The 25,752-nt window shown below is 39.0% G+C and overlaps 1 protein-coding gene across 3 annotated transcripts in view; it reads left to right on the forward strand.

Moving 5' to 3' along the window:
* Nucleotides 1–25,752, forward strand: part of PTER (phosphotriesterase related) — a 75,847-nt gene that overhangs the window by 32,421 nt on the left and 17,674 nt on the right. For all 3 annotated transcript variants that reach the window (NM_001101282.1, XM_005214285.5, XM_005214284.4), the window contains 2 exons: nt 6,786–7,256; nt 9,946–10,211. In NM_001101282.1, the coding sequence (NP_001094752.1) occupies nt 6,825–7,256; nt 9,946–10,211 (698 nt within the window). In that variant the 5' untranslated portion in view covers nt 6,786–6,824. The remainder of the gene's footprint in view (nt 1–6,785; nt 7,257–9,945; nt 10,212–25,752) is intronic.

Consider the following 25,752-nt stretch of genomic DNA (forward strand, 5'->3'; position numbering starts at 1 on the left):
AACTTCCATCTGCTGTACTTCTCTCTGCTTCTGCTGGCTCACCATCTCCACTGGCGTCCAGCTCAGACAAAGCCACCACCTCATTTTGTCCAGATTCTACCCACACCCCGCTGGTCTCCGCAGGCACACTGGCCGCCCTTCTGTCCATTCTGCACACAGTTGCCAGGTTATTCAGATCATATCTTCTCCTTCAAAAACTCTGAAATGCTTTCCCATTTTTTTTTTAATGTGTTAGGGTTTGATTAGGGAAAGGAAACAACTCTAAGTGAGATGGACCAAGAGATTTATTCAGTCAGTTCAGTTCAGTTGCCCAGTCATGTCTGACTCTTTGCGACCCCATAGACTGCAGCATGACAGGCTTCCCTGTCCATCACCAATTCCTGGAGCTTGCTCAAACTCATGTCCATTGAGTCAGTGATGCCATCCAACCATTTCAACCTTTGTCGTCCCCTTTCCTCCTGCCTTCAATCTTCCCCAGCATCAGAGTCTTTTCTAATGAGTCAGTTCTTCGCATCAGGTGGCCAAATATTGGAGTTTCAGCTTCAGCATCAGTCCTTCCAATGAATATTCAGGACTGATTTCTTTAGGATGGACTGATTGGACCTCCTTGCAGTCCAAGGGACTCTCAAGAATCTTCTCTAACACCACAGTTCAAAAGTATCAATTCTTCGGCGCTCAGCTTTCTTTATAGTCCAACTCTCACATCCATACATGACTACTGGAAAAACCATAGCTTTGACTAGACAGACCTTTGTTGGCAAAGTAATGTCTTTGCTTTTTAATATGCACAGTCTAAGTTGGTCATAGCTTTTCTTTCAAGGAGCATGCATCTTTTAATTTCATGGCTGAAGACACCATCTGCAGTGATTTTGGAGCCCAAAAATATAAAGTCTACCACTGTTTCCATTGTTTCCCCATCTGTTTGCCATGAAGTGATGGGACCAGATGCCATGATCTTTGGTTTCTGAATGTTGAGTTTTAAGCCAACTCTTTCACTCTCCTCTTTCACTTTTATCAAGAGGCTCTTTAGTTCTTCTTCACTTTCTGCCATAAGGGTGGTGTCATCTGCATATCTGAGGTTATTGATATTTCTCCCAGCAATCTTGATTCCAGCCTCATCCAGCCCAGAATTTCACATGATGTACTCTGCATATAAGTTAAATAAGCAGGGTGACAATATACAGCCTTGACATACTCCTTTCCTGATTTGGAACAAGTCTATTGTTCCATGTCCAGTTCTAACTGTTGCTTCTTGACCTGCATACAGATTTCTCAGGAGGCAGGTCAGGTAGTCTGGTATTCTCATCTCTTTAAGAATTTTCCACAGTTTGTTGTGGTCCACACAGTCAAAGGCTTAGACATAGTCAATAAAGCACAAGTAGATATTTTTCTGGAACTCTCTTGCTTTTTCAGTGATCCAAAGGGTGTTGGCAATTTGATCTCTGGTTCCTCTGTCTTTTCTAAATCCAGCTTGAACATCTGGAAGTTCATGGTTCATGTACAGTTGAAGCCTGGCTTGGGGAATTTTGAGTATTACTTTGCTAGCGTGTGAGATGAGTGCAATTGTGCGGTAGTTTGAACATTCTTTGGCATCATGTTTCTTTGGGATTGGAATGAAAACTGACCTTTTCCAGTCCTGTGGCCACTGCTGAGTTTTCCAAATTTGCTGGCATTATTGAGTGCAGCACTTTCACAGTATCATCTTTTGGGATTTGAATTAGCTCAACTGGCATTCCATCACTCCTTTCTTCTAGCTTTGTTCATAGTGATGCTTCCTAAGGCCCACTTGACTTCGCATTCCAGGATGTCTGGCTCGAGGTGAGTGATCACACCATAGTGATTTTCTGGGTCGTGAAGATCTTTTTCCATAGTTCTGTGTATTCTTGCCACCTCTTAATATCTTCTGCTTCTGTTAGGTCCATACCATTTCTGTCTTTATTGTGCCCATCTTTGCATGAAATGTCCCCTTGGTATCTCTAATTTTCTTGAAGAGATCTCTAGTCTTTCCCATTCTGTTGTTTTCCTTTATTTCTCTGCATTGATCACTGAGGAAGGCAGAGCTTAGAACTTAAAAAGTTGTTGAAGAAGTGAACTGAAAATCAATTCACCAAACATCAACTTGCCAATTTCACCATTGCTTCTAGAATTATAATTGTGTATCTCCAATCTAGTCTAGTACCTGGCACAGAAGACATAAGGGCAGAAAGAGGGCTTATGTCTGTGGAATAGGACAGTGCATTGCCGTTAAGAAATTCCATTCAGGCATATGTAAAATATTCAGAGTTCCAGAAGTCCTACTCTGAAATATGAAACATAACTGAAATGAATCTCACTCTAGGTAGACAGAAAAATCTTAAGCATAATGATGAGGGGGAAAGCATGTGGCACAATTTCAATGAAACAAAACTAAATTGCTCCCAAACGACCCACTTACCTCCCGACTCTAATAATTAGGCCGATTTACTCTATATTTTATAAAAGTTCATTGACACATATATTTTCAAAAAATACTGAGCCTACATATTGTCTCTAGTTTCCAGCTCAATGGTATAGTGCCGTTCTCTGAGTCTGTTCTTTTTTTTTTTTTCCTTTAATGTTCTATGTTCTTTTTATCTCTCTCTCTCGACTCCATACCCATCAGAATTGGTAGTGCTGTTTTCTCTGACTGGGCTCTAATAGTAATTGCAGACTTTCCTCCCTCAGTCTCTCTGACTGTTCAGATTTCATATGTGAAGTACAAAAATCTTGTGGCAATTGTGTTTATAGCTCTGGCTAACCCTTTCCCCTCCCGGAGAAGGAAATGGCAACCCACTTCAGTATTCTTGCCTGGAGAATTCCATGGACAGAGGAGCTTGGCAGGCTACAGTCCATGGGGTCGCAAGAGTCGGACACGACTTATCGACTAAACCACCACCACCACCACCACCAACACTTTCCCCAGTACCCTCTGGGCAGGTGTATGCAGCGCTGAAGTTTGCAAGTCTTCTGTAAAATGCCAGAAGCCTCCTTTTTGTGTTGGGGCTGGGGTTGGGGCCGGAGGGGTGTGGGGGGGTTGGGGCAGGGAGGTCACTCCTATTTGCACAGTTGTGCACTGCAGGTTTTATTGTGCACTTATCGTCCTCTGTGTTCTGTGCTCTCTCTCTATGGCAGAAGGCCATTAATAGCCCCATGCCTGCCGATTAAGAAGAGAACAAGTTCCAGGCTGAAAATAGACCCCAAAGGGCTGCCTCATAGAAACCCCGTAGTTTCTGCAGAGAAACTATGAAATCTACCTGCATACTTTAATCTCACTAAAACGGGGGTCCTCAACCCCGCATTACCAGTTGAGCTCCACCTCCTGTCAGATCAGCCTGTCAGCATTAGACTCTGGTAGGAGATCAAACCCTGCTGTGAACTGTGCATGCGAAGCATCTAGGCTGAGGGCTCCTTATGAGAATCTAAGGCCTGATGATCTGATTCTGTGTTATGGTGAGTTGTATAATTATTTCATTATGTATCACAATGTAATAGTAACAGAAATAAAGCACCCAATAAATGTAATGTGATTGAATCATCCCCAGACCATCCCTTCCATCACACCACCCCACCCCTTCATCCATGGAAAAACTGTCTTCCAAAAAACCAGTTCCTGGTGCCAACAAGGATGGAGATCACTGCGCTGAAAGACACATTCTAGCTTAGAGTGGTGTTGGGTCTAATTTGTTCTTTAATCTTTTCTTATCTTTTAAGTATGGGCTACATTGTATGTGATCATAGGAAGCATCAACTAGTTCTGCCTGAGAACGTTAGAGGAATTTCCTGGAGGAGACGACATTTCTTAAGTGATATTTTTTCATGAAGACTCACAGCTTGTGAGCTTGAAACTTACCAAAATTGCTCTTTCAAATCTATATCAATTAAATATGTGGTTTGGCACTTTTCTAGTAAAAGCAATAGTGTTTTGTCAATTTATCAAAGTTTCTGGCCCCTGGAGATACTCCAGGAACACATCTGTAAGATCACCAGCAGGAAGGAGGGAAAGAGCCAATGAACCCATATGGAACGTTGAGTCTATTATTAAATGATACTTTGATTCCATAAACTGAAGGAACTAGCTGCAGTCTCAAGGAATAAAGCATTGAACAGTGAGTTCTTGGACATCATCAATGGAAAATATTGCCCTCTGTAGTGACTGGCAGCTACAGAGTGATTCTATAAATAGACAAACATCTTCTGTTATGACCACCATGTGAAATATTTAGCTGTTGGAAGCCTGACTTGCAGAAGAGCACTCTCAAGCAAAAATTAATGGCCATGCTAGCCACAAGTCCTAAAGTTCTCTGTCAAACAGTCTAATCAATCCTTTATGCATTGCACACCAATATATGTCAAACACTTGGATTCCAGATGATTGCAGTGGCTTGATATAAAGTGGCCCCATAACTCAGTATTCCTCTTTCTCTCTTTATTTTCACCTTGTCTTACATATGCGCTGTACCCGTTACAAATTTGTCCTATACCCACTGTGCCCCTAAATGATGACTTTTTTAATCAATCACTTCCTCTAAAAAGGAATAATGCAGGACATATATAAGAGTTTCCAAAGTCAGCGTAACAAAGGTGTGTGCTGGGTGCCAGACACTTGGACAGGTCGTTTTACCTGTGCTATATAATTTAATTTCATTCTTATGACAGCCTATGAATGTGCACTGTTGCTCTGATTTACAGATGGGAAAACTGATGCTCAGAAAGTCACAAAGGACCATCCTCAAAGGGATGTGGTTCTCTGGCAAAGGGGGGAAATGGTTTCAGAATTTCATTTAAAGGAACAAAGTGAAAGAACAAATATTTAATGAAATATTTAAAAGAGTTAAACTCACTGGGACACAAAGTCAGTTAGTAGTTATCAGAGTCTTGATAAAGAGAAAATGGGGAATTATTGCTTAATGTTTACAGAGGTTTTGTCTGGAGTGATGAAAAAGTTTTGGAAACAGATGCTAATGGTGGTTGTAAAACATGGTGAATGTAATTAATGCCACTGAACTGTACATTTAAAAATTATGGTCTAGTGGTTAAGAATCCACCTTCCAATGCTGGAGACGTGGGTTCAATCCCTGTTTGGGGAGCTAAGATTGCAACTGAAGAGCTGCAACTAGAGAAGCTTGAGTACACTGCAACAAGAGAAAAAGCCTACATGCCGTAACGAAGACTCCACACAGACAAATTTTTAAAAACCCACAAAACTGATAAAATGGCAAATTGTATGCTATATATATTATGTGCTTCCCAGGTGACTCAAATGGTAAAGAATCTGCCTGCAGTGCAGGAGACCTGGGTTCGATCCCTGGGTTGGGAAGATCCCCTGAAGGAGGGCTTGGCAACCCACTCCAATATTCTTGCCTGGAGAATACCTATGGACAGAGGAACCAGGCGAGCTACAGTCCATGGGGTCGCAAAGAGTCTGACATGACTGAACGACTAAGCACAGTAAAGGTGGCTCAGTGGTGAAGAATCTCCTGCCAATGTAGGAGACTGGAATTCAATCCCTGGGTTGGGAATATCCCCTGGAGAAGGAAATGGCAACCCACTCCAATATTCTTGCCTAGGAAATCCTAGGGACGGAGGAGCCTGGTGGGCTGTAGTCTATGTGATCGCAAAAGAGTCAGACATTACTTAGCAACTAAACAACAACATATATATTTTACTATAATAAAAAAAGATGGGAGAGGAGGAAAAAAAAAAGCAACAATGTGAGAGCTTCAAAGGACACTCCGCTTTCCTCAGTTCCCAGTAGATTTTTTCTGCCATCCCTTGGATGTGCCTGGTTGGTGCTCCAGCAGGACACTGTCTCTGGCCGTGGTTTTGTCCTTGACCGTGTACCTTCATCATTTTCAGGATATCCTTTCTTTTTTCCAAGTGAAACCCCTTCATTTGTGAAATGAAAAGCTGTGGAATTGGGATCTTTGCTGATAGAAACTTGGTGCAGACTTATTTGTGTTACAAAAGAAAGTAAACAGAGGATAAACAGTGGCATTTGTTCTTTTCAGAGACAATAGATTTCCGTGTTAGAATGCACAGTCGCTTCCATTAAGCCTAAGAATTTTGCTTTTAAAAATTTTGAAGTGTATTTCTGACTGTGTGCTCTAGACAAAATAAAACACCTAGAATGGAGAGGTTTGTTTGTTTTTGTTTTTTCATTATTAGGCCTAGACATGCTCCTCCTAGCTGTTTTGGGGGGAATAATCTGTGAAATTGTCATAGTCAATTTTATTGTATACCTTTTTATATCTCCAGTTTTGACACAGTGGACCTGGCTAGTAAATGAGTCATGGTATGATCAGTCATCACAGTATATTTAATTTAGCTGAAAAATGGCAAATGAAACAGTTCTGATATATGGCTACTTCGGATACAAGTTATTGATTATGAAGTTTTTTTAATGGAAATTATTGTTGAATTATCCAAGGAAGCATAGCTCTGACTAATGAGATAAAATTAAGCAAAAGAAAAATGTGAACTGAATATCAAGAAATACTTCCAGTAGATGAGCTTGGGATTAAATCGGACGGAGAAGTCCCAGTGGAAGTGGCTGGGGGACATTTAACACCATACATGTTACTTTGAGCTGCAGTGAACTTAAACAATTTACAAGCGACAGACTCTGACTTTGGCAGGATGATGAGTGAGATCGTATCTCTAGTTTCATTGATTCTCTTACCCTGGTATACATTCACAGCCTCACATCCCCTATGGACAGAATTTATGTGTGTGTTAAATTTTCTGATTATCGTTTTTTTTTTTTCCAGGAAACACTCTTTTTAGAGCATCGCCTGGTCCCATCAGAAATGTCTTCCTTAAGTGGGAAAGTTCAGACAGTCCTGGGCCTTGTGGAGCCTGGCACACTGGGCCGCACCCTGACCCACGAACATTTGACAATGACCTTCGACTGCTGTTACTACCCACCTCCTCCAAGCCACGAAGCTATCTCCAAGGAGCCTATTATAATGAAAAATTTATTTTGGATCCAGAAAAACCCTTATTCCCATAAAGAGAATCTGCAGCTGAATCAGGAGACTGAAGCCATCAAGGAAGAACTGTTGGATTTTAAAGCCAAAGGTGGAGGAGCTTTGGTGGAAAACACCACCACTGGGCTGAGCCGAGACGTGCGGACCTTGAAGTGGCTTGCGGAAGAGACTGGCGTCCACATCATAGCGGGAGCTGGCTTTTATGTGGATGCGACTCACTCTTCAGAGACCAGAGCCAAGTCAGTGGAGCAGGTATCAATAAAATCCTTCATTTCTTGGACAATTGTTGTTGTTGTTCTTTAGTCTCTAAGTCATGTCCAACTCTTGCAACCCCATGGACTGTAGCCCACCAGGCTCCTCTGTCCATGGGATTTCCCAGGCAAGGATACTGGAGTGGGTTGCCGTTTCCTCCTCCAGGGCATCTTCCCGATCCAGGGATTGAACCCTTGTCTCCTGGTTGGCAGGTGGATTTTTTACCACTGAGCCACCAGGGAAGCCCTTCTTGGACATTTGTGTGTAAATTCAGAACAGTCAGCCCTTCAGACCTTGGATTATCCCTACACGTCATCTACATTTGGAAATGTCATTGGCTCAGAGGCATGCTATGGAAATTTGCCAGCTAGCAAAGACATCTGTCACTGGGACCTAAATTAGGAACATTTCATTTTACAAAGAAACTGTGTCCTGGAAGAAGATCTTAATGCATGGGTCACCAAAAAACCTGATATGTTCATACTTTGATTCACGTATATGATATCGGCTCAGTAGTGGTGGCACAGATTTGTGTAAATCTCAACTTTCCATTGTAAGCTTCAGTTATGCAACCTCAGTTTTCTTTCTGGATTTTATAATGTAACCAGCAATAAAAATTCACTCTAGGGTGAAACTTGGCAGGCAGAGACTTGGCACTTTTGCAAATATGTTTCCTTCTCCTTTTACAAAACAAGACGGGTAGAAGAAAATCCACTTTCCTGTTTTTGTTTAAATAGGATCTTAAGCAAGAATGGGCAGAAGGAAAAGTAAATCTTTCAGGGATTAAAGAGAAAGAATAAGCCACAAAGCTTTTTTTGCATGTGTATGTGTGCTCCTTCTATATATACACATAATACAAATGTATATGTATTTACATGTATATGTATATATTCATGTGTATCTTCCATTATCTGTTTCATAGGCATAGAATGTCAGCTGCAGCCTTTGTAAAGAATCAGTCTTTAAAATACTTTATATTTCAGATTTTTATCTGCATTTTTTCCAATAAGGCCGTTCTCTTTTTAATTGGTGTCTTATTTATTGATTGATTTTTGGCCACACCATGCAGCATGTAGGATCCTAGTTCCTTGACCAGGGATTGAATCCAGGCCCCCTGCATTAGAACACATGGACTCCCAGTCTGTGGGTGTGCTCAGTCATGTCCAACTCTTTGCCAACCCATGAACTATAGCCTGCCAGGCTCCTCCGTCCATGGGATTCTCCAGGCAAGGATACTGGAGTGGGTTGCCATTTTCTATTCCAGGGGATTTTCCCAGGAATCAAACCCGAGTCTCTGTGTCTCTTGCATTGGCAGATGGATTCTTTACCACTGAACCACCAGGGAAGCCCAGGGATATATTCAAATATATATATATATATATATATTTAATTGGTCTCTTTATATACATTGATATTATTTGAAGACTATCCTGATATCAGGGATTACACATTCTTCTAACCACACATAGCAGTAAATATAAATAGGAACTCCCCCAAAATGTCATCTTAGAATTGTATGCTGTGAATTTGCTTTGCTGCATAGTGTAGCTTCCCTGATGGCTCAGATGGTAAAGAATCTGCCTGACCCAGGTTCGGTCACTGGGTTGGGAAGATTTCCTGAAGAAGGGAATGGTAATCCACTTCAGTATTCTTGCCTGGAGAACTCCATGAACAGAGGAACCTGGAGGACTATAGTCCATGGGGTTGCAAAGAGTTGGACATGACTGAGTGACTATACTTTCTTTTTCATAGTGTAAAGGGAACTTCCCAGGAGGCTGAGTGGTAAAGAATCCACTTGCCAATGCAGGAGACATGAGTTCAATCCCTGGGTCAGGAAGATCTCCTGGAGAAGGAAAAGGCAATCCACTCCAGTATTTTCACCTGGGAAATCCCATGGATAGAGAAGCCTGACAGGCTACAGTCCACGGAATCACAATGAGTCAGATACAACTTAGCAACTAAACAACAAAAACAGTAGGGTAAAGGACAGAATAAATAATAGAGAATTAAAGAATTACTTGTTACGGTTGACACAGACTCAAAGACAGTCTTTTTACATTCTACATGCCCCTGAGATTAAATTATGGATTTTTATCTCAATGAATGAATGAATGTACAAGGTATGTACTCTTCTTAAGTCACTTTTCCCCATGTAGCTTCCTAAATCCATGAATTTCTTGTAAAATAATCACAGTAAGATACTATTAAATCTTTGATTTAGAGTAACTTGTATTTTTTATGTTTTTTTTTTTTTATTAAAATTTTTTTAAAATTTTCTTTGGAGTATATTTGATTACCAATGTTGTGTTAGTTTCAGATGTCCAGCAAAGTGATTCAGTTATACATATACATGTATAACTTTTCAAATTCTTTTTTTTTTTTTTGGCCACATTTGCAGCATGTATCATCTTAATTCCCCAACGAAGTATTGAACCCGGGCCCCCTGCATTGGAAGCATAGAGTCTTAACCACTGGACTACTCTAAAATTCTTTTAGAATAACTTGTTGAATTTGAGATTTTGCCAGTAAAATGCCTTTCTCATTTGCCAATATTAACTGAACGAATGTTGAATATATTTATACATTTTTAAAAGAATGAGTGACTCAATGAATAAATTCATTCACATACTGTATTGACTCTCTGTTGATAAAATCCAGTTTATAAATTTTCATTCTCACTCTTCCTTAGCTTACTGATGTCCTTGTTAATGAAATTCTCTGTGGAGCCGATGGAACCAGTATCAAGTGTGGTGTTATTGGGGAAATTGGTTGCTCCTGGCCTCTGACTGACAGTGAAAGAAAGGTTCTGCAGGCAACAGCTCACGCCCAGACTCAGCTTGGCTGTCCTGTTATTATTCATCCCGGAAGGAATCAAAGTGCACCGTTTCAGATTATCCGAGTGTTGCAAGAAGCTGGAGGAGACATCTCCAAAACCGTTATGTCACACATCGATAGGTAAGCAGAACATCTACCAATTAATGTCAACCATCTCATGATTCATGGATGATCAAATAAATAGAATCATCAGACCAATGAAACACTAGAGAAAACTACTAACTACACGTTAGATAGTATTTAGAAAGTTTTACCATAAACATTAATAAAAGTCACTGATGCCATTTTTGTGTCCCTACTCTGTGTTAGTACCCTAGGTATTTTGCGTAAGTCATTTCTTTTAATTTAGTTAATCCTTCATAACCCTTCATGGTATTCATGCTGCTGCTCCTGCTAAGTCGCTTCAGTCGTGTCCGACTCTGTGCGACCCCATAGACGGCAGCCTACCAGGCTCCCCGTCCCTGGGATTCTCCAGGCAAGAACACTGGAGTGGGTTGCAATTTCCTTCTCCAGTGCATGAAAGTGAAAAATGAAAGTGAAGTCGCTCAGTCGTGTCCGACTCTTCGCGACCCCATGAACTGCAGCCCACCAGGCTCCTCCGCCCATGGGATTTTCCAGCAAGAGTACTGGAGTGGGGTGCCATTGCCTTCTCCAATGGTATTCATAATCCTTCATAATACCTTCAAAGGTATCACTGCTTTGCCTCAAGGTATGATGTCACAGTTGGTGTCAATTCCAACTGCTTAGTATTTACCAGTAGATAGAGTGGTAGATTTATCTGCAAATATAAAGGGAAGGCAAATTGGTTTCATTCTGAGAATAAAAACACGCATATAAATGTTGAGGTTTGCTGTTGTGACTGATGGTTTGAATTATCTGAATTTTGGAAAATGCAATGCTAAAAAAGTAATAGTAATACATATATTATTTGTTTGGTGGTATTATATCTTAGTTTCCTATTGTTCTGTAACAAATTATAAGAAACTGGGAGGCTTCAAGCAGTAGAAATGTATTCTCTGACAGCTCTGGAGGCCAGAAGTCTGAAATTAAGGTGTTGGCAAGGCTGTGCTTCTTCCAAGGACCTACAAGGAGGAGCCTTCTTTGCTGTTTTCACCATCTGGTGGTTCCAGGCTTTCTTTGGCTTGTAGCCGCCTAAATTCAATTTCTGCTGTGTCTTCAGATGGCCTCCTCAAGCCCGTCTGTGTCTCCTCCTTCGTTTCTTATGAGGACTCCCGTCATTAGATTTAGTGCCCACCCAGATCATCCAGAATGACCTCATCTCAAAATCATCCACTTAATTACATCTGAAAAGACCCTCTTTCCAAATAGGGTCACTTTCAAAGATTCAGAGAGTTGAAACATGGACATGTCTCTTTGAGGTCCACCACTCAGCCTCCTCATATTATATTAGATGTGTAGGGTCAGTAAAATAACTGACTATATAAACAGACAGTAGCTACAGTCATCAGAATGAAAATGTCCAACAATGTTGCAAAGGCTAGACACTGGTCCTTGCACTGAATTGATGAAGGAATTAACATAGTACCAATGAGAATAACAATACATTACAATTGCTTCTATCTTGCAAAGTGGAATAAAGTCATGTTAGCAGACTGATAAATCCTGACAGTCTGCTATTTAATAAATTAATGTTCCTATGGAATGTATTGGCAAAATGCTTCATCTTGATAAAAACACTGTAAAATCTTGTGCAGAAAAAATATTAAACATGTTACAGTTGTGGCAGAACAGAGAAGCGAGTGTTAATGGGAAAACTGAGGGACATGGAGGTAAAGGCAGTTGTTCTGGCAGCTGGTATCCAGATCAATACTTGGCAATCTTCAGGAATCTTCTGGTTGTACTGATAAAATACAAGGATGCTTCTCGATAATGGTCACTGAGGTAGTACATCACAGTGTGAAGAATACAATCTTTGGACCCAGAGACAACTTCTTTTAAATTTTGCCTCTACCATTTGCTCTGAGGTCTTGGGTAGCTTCATTTGAATTTAAAATAATGTATTTTTTATCATATTTTGTATGATATGGAATATATGTAGCACCTTTAGTCAATAAGATGATTTTTAATTCTTTTTAAACAGTGTGAAATATATCAGACATGCAAAAGTATATAAATAATATATATTTTTAAAATTTAAAAATATTTATTAGGTTTTTGAAAACATTGTGTTTTGCTGTTACCATATAAACGCTCTCTATATATCCATTAGACTACAGTTGTTAATGGTGGTGTTCAAATATTCTATATTTCTACTGACTTTTTGATTTCTCAATCTATTGGTTACCATGAGAAGTATGTTAAAATCCATCATGGTGGATTTTTAGTTTCTGATTGTACGTATTTCAATTTTTGCATCATATATTGTGAAGCTATGTTATCACATGCATACAAATTATTATTTTTCCTGGTGAAATGAAATATATCAACATATATTGAGCTGCTCTACATTGTAATGTGAATACTGGGGAGGGGGTTTTAAAAGCTGTTTTACCTGATGTTGATGTGCCTATACCAATCTTTACATGTTTGTCTTTATAGTTTATGTGTGTCTTATATAAAAAGCATATGGCTGGGTTTGGAGTTTTACCCAGCCATATTCTTTTTATATGGTAAACCCAATTTTTTACATTCACTATGTCCACTGATTTTTTTGTCATAGTTACTGTTAAAATTTCTTGATTTATTTTTATTGTTTCATTTTCATCTCCATATTCTATTTTTCTCCTTCTTTGGAAGGTATGTATACTATTTATATTCTATTAGTGGTTACAGTAGAAAACTCAACCTGTATATTTAATGCATATAATTTTAAAAGTTTCGAATACAGTAAATATTTTTACCTTCCTTCCTTCCTTCCTAGTAATACAAGGACTTTAAAATCCTTCAGCCTCAGATATAATCTAAGTTATATGCTAAATTTTTCAGGACGTGGGGTCTACTTGATTTTTTAAAACCCAGTGATTAGATATTATTTTGTTATTAAAAACATGGTCAGTGTATATTTAGATTAATGTTTTTGCTTTTTTCCTTTGCTTACCATTTTTTCCTCACATGTCAGATCTTTATCCTTAAAATATTACTTATTTCCTGAGGTACATCATTTGATCTTCCTTTACTGAGGGTCTGTTTTGGTAATAAATACTTAGGTTTCATGTGTCTGAAAATGACTTTATTCCTTCGTTCATAAGGAATAATTTAATATAATAGATAATTTATAATAATGGATTAGAATGGATAATTCTATTTAAAAGTTATTCTCCCTAAGTCCTTTAAAGGTATTCCATTTTCAACTGACATGTATTATTGCTGTTATATCAGCTTTAAGTAATTGTGTTTCCTTTTAAGTTATCTGTCCGTTTTTCAGATTACTTGTACCATCTTTGTCACCTGTTCTGTATTTTACCCTATGAGCTATCTCGGTGTGAATTTCTTTTTTATTTTGTTGCTTGGAATTCCTGGGTAGGAAGGTATTTTCCATTGTTTCTGAAAAACTTCAGCCATTGTCTCTTCAAATATTGCTTCCTATTTCCTTATTATATATAAGTTGATACATGTAGGATCTTAATACCTGTACTTCATTATCCATTTGTGTCTTTGAGCTGTAATTTCTTCAGTCTCATCTTCCTATTTACTACTTCTCTCTCCAGTGGAATCAATCTGCAGCTTAGTCCGTCCGTTTGGTTTATAATATTAAGAACTATAGATTTTTTCTTCGATAAGTTTCATTTGGTTACTTTTAAGTTCTCCTTGGTTAATTTTGATCATTTATTTTTCCTTCATCATATTTTCAGCTTCATCTTTTAAAAATTATCAAAAATACAATCTTAACTTTGTAGTTAATAAACCTAATTTCCACTGTCTTTTTACTCTGACTTTATAGTTCGTTGGTTCTTCTGGCCCTCATTCATTATTTCCTTGTAAAATATTACTGTGATCTTAGATTGTTTGGAAATTATTATGAGTTCTAGGTTGGAGGGTATTTTCCTATTTTTTTTTGTTTTGTGTTGTTTGTTTCTTATAGGGAGTTAGCATTACTAACTTGAGACTACTTTAAACTAAATTTTTAAAAATTATAAACCAGTTTTTACTGTGGTAAAATACATACTGCTGAAGAATTGATGCTTTTGAAGTGTGGTGTTGGAGAAGACTCTTGAGAGTTCCTTGGACTGCAAAGGAGATCCAACCAGTCCGTCCTAAAGGAGACCAGTCCTGAATATTCATTGGAAGGACTGATGCTGAAGCTGAAACTCCAGTACTTTGGCCACCTGATGTGAAAAACTGACTCATTAGAAAAGACCCTGATGCTGGGAAAGATTGAAGGCAGGAGGAGAAGGGGACGGCAGAGGATGAGATGGTTGGATGGCATCACCAACTCAATGGACATGAGTTTGAGTAAACTCTGGAAGTTGGCAATGGACAGGGAGGCCTGGTATGCTGCAGTCCATGGGGTTGCAAACAGTCAGACAGGACTGAGTAACTGAACTGAACTGAAAATACATATAACATAAAATTTACCACCTCAACCATTTTGAAGTGTCAAGTTTGGTTGTTTTTGGTACATTCATATTGTTTGGCAACTAATATCTAGAACTCTCTTCATCTTGCACAACCGAAACTCTATGCCCATGAAACAACAATATCCCCTCTCCCCTCGATGCTCCCTACCCCCAGTCCATGGCAACCACCATTCTACTGTCTCTATGAATGTGACTACTGCAGGTATCTCATATATGTAGAATTGAACTGTATTTGTCTTTTTGTGACAGCTTAGATGTTTGAGGGTTTTAGAACCACACAGATGCTATGAATTTTGGCCCCTAAATTCAGTAAGTACAGGTTTGTGGTTATTGATTCTCATGGAAGACTCTTTTCCTGACTACCTCCATTCCACCAGAAGACAAGACTGAGGAAGAAATAAAATCTCTAAAAACTCCTTCTGTGGGCCAGGTTTTTACTGAGTCCACCCACATGGGTGTTTTTGGGGGGAGTGAAAGGAGTACTCCCTTTATGTACTGGTGGAAGCTATATCTCTGATTGATCTCTGTTCATCCCCAGCACTTTCTCACTTTACCCTTTAAAACCCTCCAGGTAACAGAAAACAGCAATCTGATTAAAAAATGGGCAGAAGATCTGAATATATATTTCTCCAAAGAAGACGTAGAGATGATGAACAGGTACATGAAAAGATGCTCAATATCATTAGTCATCAGGCAAATTAAACCACAGTGAGATATCATCTCACACCTGTCAGAATGGCCATCATCAAAAAGAACACAAATAACAAATGTTGGCAAGGATGTGGAGATAAGGAAACCTTTGTATAGTGTTGGTGGGAGTGTAAGTTGGTGCAGTCCCATGGAAAACAGTATGGTGGTTTCTCAGAAAACTAAAGATAGGAGTATGTGACCCAGAACCTTCACTCCTGGATATAAAGCCCCAAAGCCAAAAACAATTATTCGAAAAGATATGTGCCCCCCCAATGCTCACAGTAGCATCATCTGCAATTGCCAAGATATGGAAGTAACCTCAGTGCCTGTCAACTGATGACTGGATAAAGAAGTGATATACAGTACTCCATTATATATAATGGAATACTGCTGCTGCTAAGTCGCTTCAGTCATGTCCAACTCTGTGCAACCCCAGAGATGGAAGCCCACCAGGCTCCCCCGTCCCTGGGATTCTCCAGGCAAGAACACTGGAGTGGGTTGCCATTTCCTTCTCCAATGCATGAAAGTGAAAAGTGAAAGGGAAGTCACTCAGTCGTGTCCGACTCTTAGCAACCCCATGGACTGCAGCCTACCAGGCTCCGCCATCCATGGGATTTTCCAGGCAAGAGTACTGAAGTGGGGTGCCATCGCCTTCTCCGAATGGAATACTACTCAGCCATAAAAAGGAATGAAATTTTGCCATTTGCAACTACATGGATAGATAGTGTACTACTAGAGAAAGACAAACACTATATGATATCACTTATGTGTGGAATCTAAAAAAATACAACAAACCAATGAATATAACAAAAAAGAAATAAGCTCACAGATAAAGAAAACAAACTAGTGGTTACCAGTGGGGAGAGGACAGGGAGAGGGACAAGGTAGCAGAAGGGGATTAAAAGGTATAAACTACTATGTATAAAATAAATAAGCCACAATGATATTCTATACAACACAGGGAATATAGTCAATATTTTATAACTAATAAATGGAATACAAGCTTTAAAAGTTGTGAATCACTATGTTGTACACTAGAAAGTTACATAATATTAAACATCAGTTACACTGCAATAAAAAAAAGCACGTGGGAAAACGGCAGCTCTGGGTCACCCCTACACCTCATTTCTCTGCTCTCTCTTTTGTTTCTGCACCACCACCACCCACCCCCGCCACCCCGAGCAAGTCCTTTGCTTTCCTACCAGCTTAGACAGGCATTTTAAAATATGATCTTTTGTCCCTTTTCATTTTATTCATTATTTTATATGTACTCTGCTTGGAAGTTTTCCTGTGAATGTTCAGCCTGCCCTACTGCTTAAACTGGCTCCAGCTTTCTTAAAGAATCTATCTGTTTATAGCTAGACATGTAAGCAAGTTAGAAAATGATGCCTGCTCAGTTGCTCAGTCATGCCCGACTCTTTGCAATGCCATGGAGGCTATAGCCCACCAGGTTCTTCTGTCCATGGGACTGCCCAGGTAAGAAGAGTGGGTTGCCCTTTCCTTCTCCAAGCCAGAAATTCAACTCACATCTCCTGCATTGGCATACGGATTCTTTACCACTGAGCCATCAGGGAAGCCCTAGAAAAGGATGCTTGGCCTTAATAGAACGTAACCTTTCACTGGAAATTGTGAGATAAACCTTAACTTCTAAAACAGTAGGACTTCTCTGTTCAGATAGTCAAACTGTACCCCTGATCAGGGAACTAAGACCCTACATGCCATGCAGCCAAAAGGTTTAAAAAATAATAAAATAAAATAAAATGGAGTCTTTAAAAATATTTTAATAAAAAATATAAATATATATGCATACATATATATGTCTGTATATATATCTGTTTATTTTTTGCTCATAAAATCAACATGTATAGGTACACATATACGTGTACACACACTTGTATATGTATTTTCTTTTGAGCGATAAAGCTACACTGTCTCAGTTTCATTGACTGCCATTTCATTGCCTCTTTTAAAAATAGCCTGAGATGGAAGGTAGAGCTTGACCTGACATCAGCCAAACTCAGAGCACCCTAGAAAATCCTGAGACCAATCCTAGAACAGCCACCCATTCTGTACCCATACAGGGATGATTCAGGGTTCCAGTGTCTAAAAAATCAGTACTGTGCCTATAAGTATGAATATTTCAGAACACAGGCAAATTAGGGGAAATGGCCTCACAAAAAGGAGTGCACTGGGAAAAACAAACCAAATAAAGTAACAGAAGAAAAAAGTCAGGGGGGCAGAGGCGGGCAACGTTAGCTTTTTGATGTGAGCGTTCACAGCAAGACAGTTGCCAGGCTAACGTTGGACTAGGTCATCTTTTCACAGACTCTCTGAGGTCCACTGCTGCACACACAGTCTGATCTGTATTGAAAGGGCAAGGACTTCAGCTTCTATAATGGGGACACATCACAAAAGAACATGTATCTCGTGTAACAAAACGCACAGACAACACACACAAAAAGAAGAGAATCCTGAAAACAAGCCTTCCAGGAAAACAACAACAGAAATTTGGGGGCATAAAGGAGAAGGTTCTGAACCCAGGGCTGTTGTGATTGCTGGTAGCAAGTTAAGATGCTGGCTCTGTCCTGTGACCCTTTTTTAGGACACTGGGCTTTCTAGCTTTTAACAGGCTTTCAATCCCTGTAAAACTGTTCATTCTTCTCTTTAAAGGTAGGATTTCTATCATTTGAGAATACAAAATGCAATTACTTCAGAGTCAGAGTACTTAATGATAGGGAAATATAAGTAAATACATGATATATGATAAAAAAAATAAAATACTTCAGGGTGTCCATAATCCTGGACACCTTTAATTTATTAAAGCAATAAATATTTTCGAAGATATGTAACTCTTCACTCACATTCAGACATAAGGCATTTTATCTTGAAATACGTGCATGTACACATAAAACAACAACAAAACTGTGATAGGCCTAGCCCAGAGAAGCAGTTGGGACCCTGAGAGGGAAGGGTTAATGAATGGCCATCGCCTTAGGACACTCTAAACCACATTGTTGTCACGTGACCATTTGTGACCTGCTTCAGGTCATTTGCCTGGAGACAACAGCCTGACAGGATAAATCTGCTTCTGTGTCTAGTCCCCTCCCCTAACCATCTGTTCTCTTTAGGAAATGCAGGCCGGTGGAAGTGCCCAGGAATGCAGCGGGTGTAACCCTAGGGAACATCACAGGGGGGTGCCCTTGACAGTTACAGCCACCCAAAGTCAACATTTGTCAGAAAATAACACCAGCACTTCCGTGATGCTGTCTGGGTTTTTAATCCACAAAGGCTTTGTGCCTTTTAATCACTTACTAAAACTTGACTATCTGTTAAAACTCCAGCCACATTTTCAGGTGGCATGTCATCATAGCCCTGCCTCTGGGTCTGGTCTGATACAGGATATATGTGATGGAAGAAGACAACCCAGGGAGAGTCTTGTTGCCACCTGCCTCCAAGGAAGTTTTCTCTGCCGTGGACTATAGAGTAGCTGTAGGTATTTTTATGACAACAAAATTCTTTCATTACCAACGAAGGTGGGGTAGAGAGACATGGTTGGAAGGTATTTGGGCATTAGCTATTTACTGATCAAACTCCAAGCCCTTGGGAGGGCAACAGACAGGTGCTGTGCCTCAGTCTTTTTCTGCTTAATTATGTATTTAACAAAACAGAGGGCTTTGATGGAAACCCAGGGCCTAGAGTATGATTAGGGGCACAGTGATAATTAAGTGCAGGAACACAGCACATCTCTCTGAAAATTTCTCCCCATGGAAGGCAGAGGAATTTTACCTGAGGGTTTCTGAAAGAGGAGGCAGAGCACAGGGGATGGACTATCAACACATATTATTCTCTTTAGCCCTGATTATTCATGCCAAATTTGCCCACCTCTTTAAAGGATGCAATTTTGATACATTTTTTATGCTCTTAATTAGATGAAGTAATGGAGTGAAGAATAATTTCATTTATTCTTTCATTCACCAAATATTTGTTAAGTGTCTAAATACCATATATCAGACACTAGGATGTAGCAAGGAGAAAGACCCACTTTCTGGCTTCAACATGAGTATTCTATTCTAATTATGGTGGCTTAACCTTAAGGGTCGGACCCGACTGAGCGACTTCACTTTCACTTTTCACTTTCATGCATTGGAGAAGGAAATGGCAACCCACTCCAGTGTTCTTGCCTGGAGAATCCCAGCGACAGGGGAGCCTAATGGGCTGCCGTCTACGGGGTCGCATAGAGTCGGCCAGGACTGAAGCGATTAGCAGCAGCAGCAGCAGCAGCAACCTTAAGGGTGTTTTTGTAAAGCCATCCCCAAATAATCATTTGGGATCCTTGGAACTGCATCCTTTTAATTCCTATGAATACTAGTGAATTAAAGTGAAATCATTCAAAAACAATTCCAGGCAGAAATTTAGCAAACTTAAACTTGACCAAAATATTTTAATATATGTAAATAGAATGGAAATACTTTAAAAAAATCGGAATGTTTTGCACGTGAAATGGTTTATAACATTTAGAATTCTCTGCATACAGTACTATATTTCTTAATAGTTTATTGTTAGGACTATGCTTATGCATGCATTATGTATGAAATGTATGTGGGGACAGAAATGAGTATGCATTGTAGAGTGTATACTTTATACACATTATATATAGTAAAGACAACTTATTTAGTCAAATTGGCTCAGATCTAACTACTGAGTGAGAAATGCAGGCACTTTCCTGGTACTCCAGTGGTTAAGAATCCACCTTGCAATGCAGGGGACATAGGTTCAATCTCTCTTCAGGGAACTGAGATCCCACATGCTGCAGGGCAACTAAGCCCGTGCACCACAACTAGAGAATCCGTGCACCACAATGAAAGATCCCAAAGATGCAACAAAGATCCCATGTGCCAAAACTAAGACCCGATGCAGTCAAATAAATAAATATTTTTTAAAAACCAAAAACAAGCAAAAAAAGAAATTAATCAGGAACAAAGTAAGGGCCTGAGAAGCACATGAGAATTTTTAAAAGCAAATAATTACTAATGACACTGCTTCTTTCCCATTTCCTAATGTCCTCTGACATTTCTTCTGTTACCACTATTGCAGACGATAGGAAAATATAAGAAAAAGTAGGTGCTTTTAAACATGTCATCATAGCTACTGTATTAACTTAGTTTTTTCTGCAGTTAAATTTTACATAAGAATCTACATTGCAACCTGCAGAATGGGAGAAAATATTTGCAAATGAATCAAACAACAAGGGATTAATTTCCAAAATATACAAACAGCTAATGCAGATCAATTAAAAAAAAGAAACAATCAAAAATGGACAGAAGATCTAAATAGATACTTCTCCAAAAAGACTCATGGATGGCTAAGAGGCACATGAAAAGATGTTCAGCATCACTACTTATTAGAGAAACTCAAATCAAAACTACAATGAGGTATCACCTCACACCAATCAGAAAGGCTATCATCAAGTGGGGTAGGACAACTAAGAAAGTAGAGGGTAGGACAAATTGAGAAAGTAGCATTACATATATACACTGTGCTGTGCTTATTCGCTCAGTCATGTTGGACTCTTTTCAACCCATGGACTGCAGCCCACCAGGCTCCTCTGTCCATAGGAATTCTCCAGGCAAGAATACTGGAGTGGGTTGCCATGCCCCTCTCCAGGGCATCTTCCCAACCCAGGAATTGAACCCAGGTCTCCCGCATTGCAGGCAGATTCTTTACCAGCTGAGCTACCTGGGAAGCCCCGTATATACACTATCATGTGTAAAATAGCTAGCTAGTAGGAACCTGCTATATAACACAGGGAGCTCAGCGTGGTGCTCTGTAATAACCTAGACGGGTGGGGTGGTGGTGGAGGCAAGGCTCAAGAGGGAGTGCATGTGTGTGTGTGTGTGTGTGTATATATATATATATATATATATATGGCTGATTTGCATTGTTGTACAGCAGAAACCAACACAACATTGTAAAGCAATTATCCTCCAATTAAAAAAGAAAAGGAAAAAAAATCTCTTCAAACAACAAATGCTGGAAAGGGTGTGGAGAAAAGGGAAACCTCCTACACTGTTGATGGGAATATAAATGGATACAACCATTATGGAGAAAAACATGGAGGTTCCTTAAAAGCTAAAAATAAAGCTACCATATGATCCAGAAATTCCAATTCTGGGCATATATATGAAAAAAAAAATAATTCAAAAAGATACATGTATCCCAGTGTTCATTACAACACTATTTACAATAGCCAGGATATGAAAGCAACCTAGATACCCACTGACAGAGGAATGGATAAAGAAGATGTGGTATATATCTACAATGGAATATTACTAAGCCATAAAAACAAACAAAATAATGCCATTTGCAGCCACATGGATGGACCTAGAGACCACCTCTGTCTCAGAGAAAGACAAATATCATATGATATCACTTATATGTGGAATCTTAAAGAAATGGTAAAAATGAACTTATTACAAAAATGGAAGTGGAGTCACAGACATATAAAGCAAATTTATGGTTATCACGGGTGAAAGGAGGGAAGGGATAAATTGGGAGGTTGGGATTGACATATACACACTACTATATAACTATATATAAAATAGATAACTAAAAAGAACCTAGTGTATAGTACAGGGAACACTACTGAATACTATATAATGACCTATATGGGAAAAGAATCTAAAAAAGAGTGGATATTTTATATGTATAACTGATTCGCTTTGCTGTACAGTAGAAACTAACACAATATTGTCAAATCAACTATACCCCAATAAAATTTTTTAAGAAATCTACATTGATTTGTAGAGAGTACTCAGTGAGACAGAAACACACACAAAACATGAGCACATTTCAGTGTGATGTTGTGTAGTGACACTGGCCACAGCTATCCCTTCACGAATGCAGCACATATTCTATGCATCTGGGACAATGGAGAAAGAGAGGGTGCTGGGAACACAGTGTCTGATCCTACCTCTGACAACAGCACCTACTTTCTGAGTGACCTTGAGCAAGTCACTGAAGCCTCCAAGTCTTTTACTCATCTGTCAAAGGGGTTAAGAAAAATTATTTTTTAACCCTTAAAGTGTTAGACAAATTTCCCCAAGTATTGCTTGTCATAGTTTTCCTTTTACTGTTTAAGAGAAGTAAAATAAAAGTAAAGTAAAAAGACCTATTTAACAAGAAATAGAAAATCCAGACAAATATTGGGCAACCTGAAATGGAGCAAAACTACATAGTATACCTAAAAGTGCTGAATAAAATGCAATTAATTAACTTATGCTGGTAATTGGCATGTGTTAATTATCCCAAATTGCACTCTTTAACGCAGACACTTGGGCAAATCAGCCCAATGTCAACAGCAAATGAAGACACTGGTCCTGTCTTCTCTCCAACACATTATAGCCACCAAAACCTCCCACAAGTAATTTTTTCTTCTAAAGCCATTTTTCATGCCTCTGACACCATTCCCAAGAAATGTGACATTTTAACAAATAGGATTGCCATGTCTATGAGATTTATCTTCACTCTCCTCAATACCATCATTCCATGAACTATGTATCGCTTTACATGAAAAACACAACCTCTTTTGTGCTCTGTGGCAGCTGCAAAGTTCATATGGTAAAAAGCTCTTCCTAGGGTGGATAAACTGTGAAATGCATTTTAAAATGAAGTTTTAATTACATTTTGCAATTCAGAGCCAACTTCTGGTTTTAGTGTAATTTAAACAAGGGTTTTTCTCTCTTGCAGCCATCTGTTCCTTTTCCTTAAGCTTAGACTTATGTCATAATATTGAAAATGTGACGTCATTCTCTCCTATGACGTCATTAAACATCTCTGTAGGATAATGTACCCAAGCAGACAACTGAATCATGTTTGTTCAAATATATAGATAATGGGGAATATGCAAAATAAACACATGGCAATCTAAATTATTTCCCTATTGCTTTTTATTCCCAGTTACTCTCTACAGTTGAGAAGCATAAAAGTAATCCTTTGTCATAAAAAGAATCCTCTAAAGAAAGACAAAAGAATCTTTAAAATACCTACATGTATGTGAATAAACTAGTATATTAATGTGAATGTACCATGTGAATTGATGGTTTTGAGTTTGTGTGAAACCAAAGTTCCTGGTAAATATTTACTTGACATAATAAATTATACTTTCTGGCTATAGACAATGTTTAGGCATTGTTGAGGGAATAGTCTTACATTTAAAACTTACACCATTCTATTCAGTTTCTGTTTTTGACATTAAAAATAAATTAATTGAAATTCATCAATTAAGAATTTTTCAGATTTTGTAATTCAGCTGTAACTGCCACTAGTAATATAGGAATATATGTGACTAATGTTTTAGAATTATAGTAACATTGAATTTATCAGATTATAGTAATTTATATATTAATTTCTTTTAGACATTATATTATAAATATTTTAAAAATTATTTTAGTTATTAAATCAATAGTTCTAGGTAAGTTTAATAATTCTTTTAAGTAGCTGTTGAAGAACTCTCATTAAATTGTAAAGAATCCCACATGGTATGATCTACACAAATATTCACTGGTTTTAAATTAAGAAATTCAGTGATGAGGGAGACAGAATTTTGGGGGGCGTTTCTTTTGTGGTAAACAATTTTTATAATAACCAGTCATTGAAATTCAACATTGTTTTAAATAAATCAGTTGTCTATAAGCATCCCCTTATTACTGTATATTTAAATTAAAGAAAATTTTAATTACTTGGTCAAGTTCGTAAGTTTCAGCACTGAATATATTCTGTGTTTCTGGATGTGTCAGGCTCTGAATTCAAGTCTCAAAATAGACCAACACATGATGCTTACCGTCCAGGCCCAGGAAGTCACAGGTTGGATGTCTGATGAATTCCAAAAAAGTCACTGCACAATATAATGGAAAGTGCGCTAGCCTAGGAGCTAGAATTCCTGGATTCCTGATCAGTTAAGAGACCCAAGCTTTGGTTTCTTCATTTCTGCATTCGTGTTAATACCCAGCATCTGTATTTCACCAGTTCATTATGAGTTTCAGAACCTGCCCTTTCCATGCTCTTGGTAACATTTAATGATGCCAACATCTAATGAACTGCCCACAGCAGGCCCTGGTTTCTCTTTCTCCACTTCTGTCATGATGGGGACCAAGTCCCATCACTTGACTCTTCCTTCTTGCCCTGTTCTGGTCTATGACAGCATGATTCGCCCAGTTGCTAACCTAAATTCCCCTTCCCTTTGCACCCCCACAAAATTATAACTGTCTACCCCACTAAGATCTCCAAATACAGCCCCTCCTATCCATTCTTCTGTTGTTAACTTAACTCAGATCCTCATTTGTCCCCTAAACCACTGTAATTATCTCCAAACAGGAAATCACTCTGTTAGTTTTGCTCCCTAATCTAGCCTCCATGTTGCTACTATTTGGATCTTTCCAAACACAAATCTGCTTTACGTATCTCCATCCTGATTTACGACTCTTCAGAGGTTCCATGTCACCTGCGGCACAAAATCCAAATATCCTGGTCATTTGGTCCCTACCAATGTTTCCAACTCATCTCCTGTCCTTTCTAGATGCACAGGCAGAAGCTGGGCTAAAGCCACACTGACCACGATTTTGAGTAACCTATGCTGAGTGTTCCTACATGCTTCTCACATGACCTCATCCCTCTGATGTGAATACAGTATTCTCTGATCTACTAGGCAGAGCCTTTCTTCAATATACATCTCATCAGAGATGTTTTTCTCTATCAAGCCTTTCTTGAATGAGCCAAGCAGTGTTTGGTATCTCCTCTGTGTCATCCCAGATCCTAGGAGTACTTTCTTAGACTCGGCAAGGTCTGAAAAGCAATGATCTGTTTCCATGTCTATTTTTCCTATTGGACAGTGATCTTCTTGAAGGACGGGATTCCATATTATTTGTCTTTGTTTTCCCAGCTTGTACATCATAGTAAATAAATGATCAACAATTTCTTCTTAGATGGATGAATGGATGGATAGATGGATGCATCTCCCCTCATGCACGTTACTGCTGATAAATTCAGCCTTATCTTCCAGAAACAACAAGCTCTTTTACCTCTCAATAGGTGTTCTTCTGGATTATCCATTCTTCATCTGACACTTGAACCCCACCAACCTACATCTGAATAGTTTTCTTCAAGACTCAACTCAAATGAGTTGCCTCTTTCATTATCCTTTCACAATATTCTGTATGTATTATGGTTTTTCCTGTGGTCATGTATGGATGTGAGAGTTGGACTGTGAAGAAGGCTGAGCGCCGAAGAATTGATGCTTTTGAACTGTGATGTTGGAGAAGACTCTTGAGAGTTCCATGGACTGCAAGGAGATCCAACCAGTCCATTCTGAAGGAGATCAGCCCTGGGATTTCTTTGGAAGGAATGATGCTAAAGCTGAAACTCCAGCACTTTGGCCA

This window comes from Bos taurus, chromosome 13, assembly GCF_002263795.3.
Source record: "Bos taurus isolate L1 Dominette 01449 registration number 42190680 breed Hereford chromosome 13, ARS-UCD2.0, whole genome shotgun sequence".
Taxonomy (NCBI): domain Eukaryota; kingdom Metazoa; phylum Chordata; class Mammalia; order Artiodactyla; family Bovidae; genus Bos; species Bos taurus.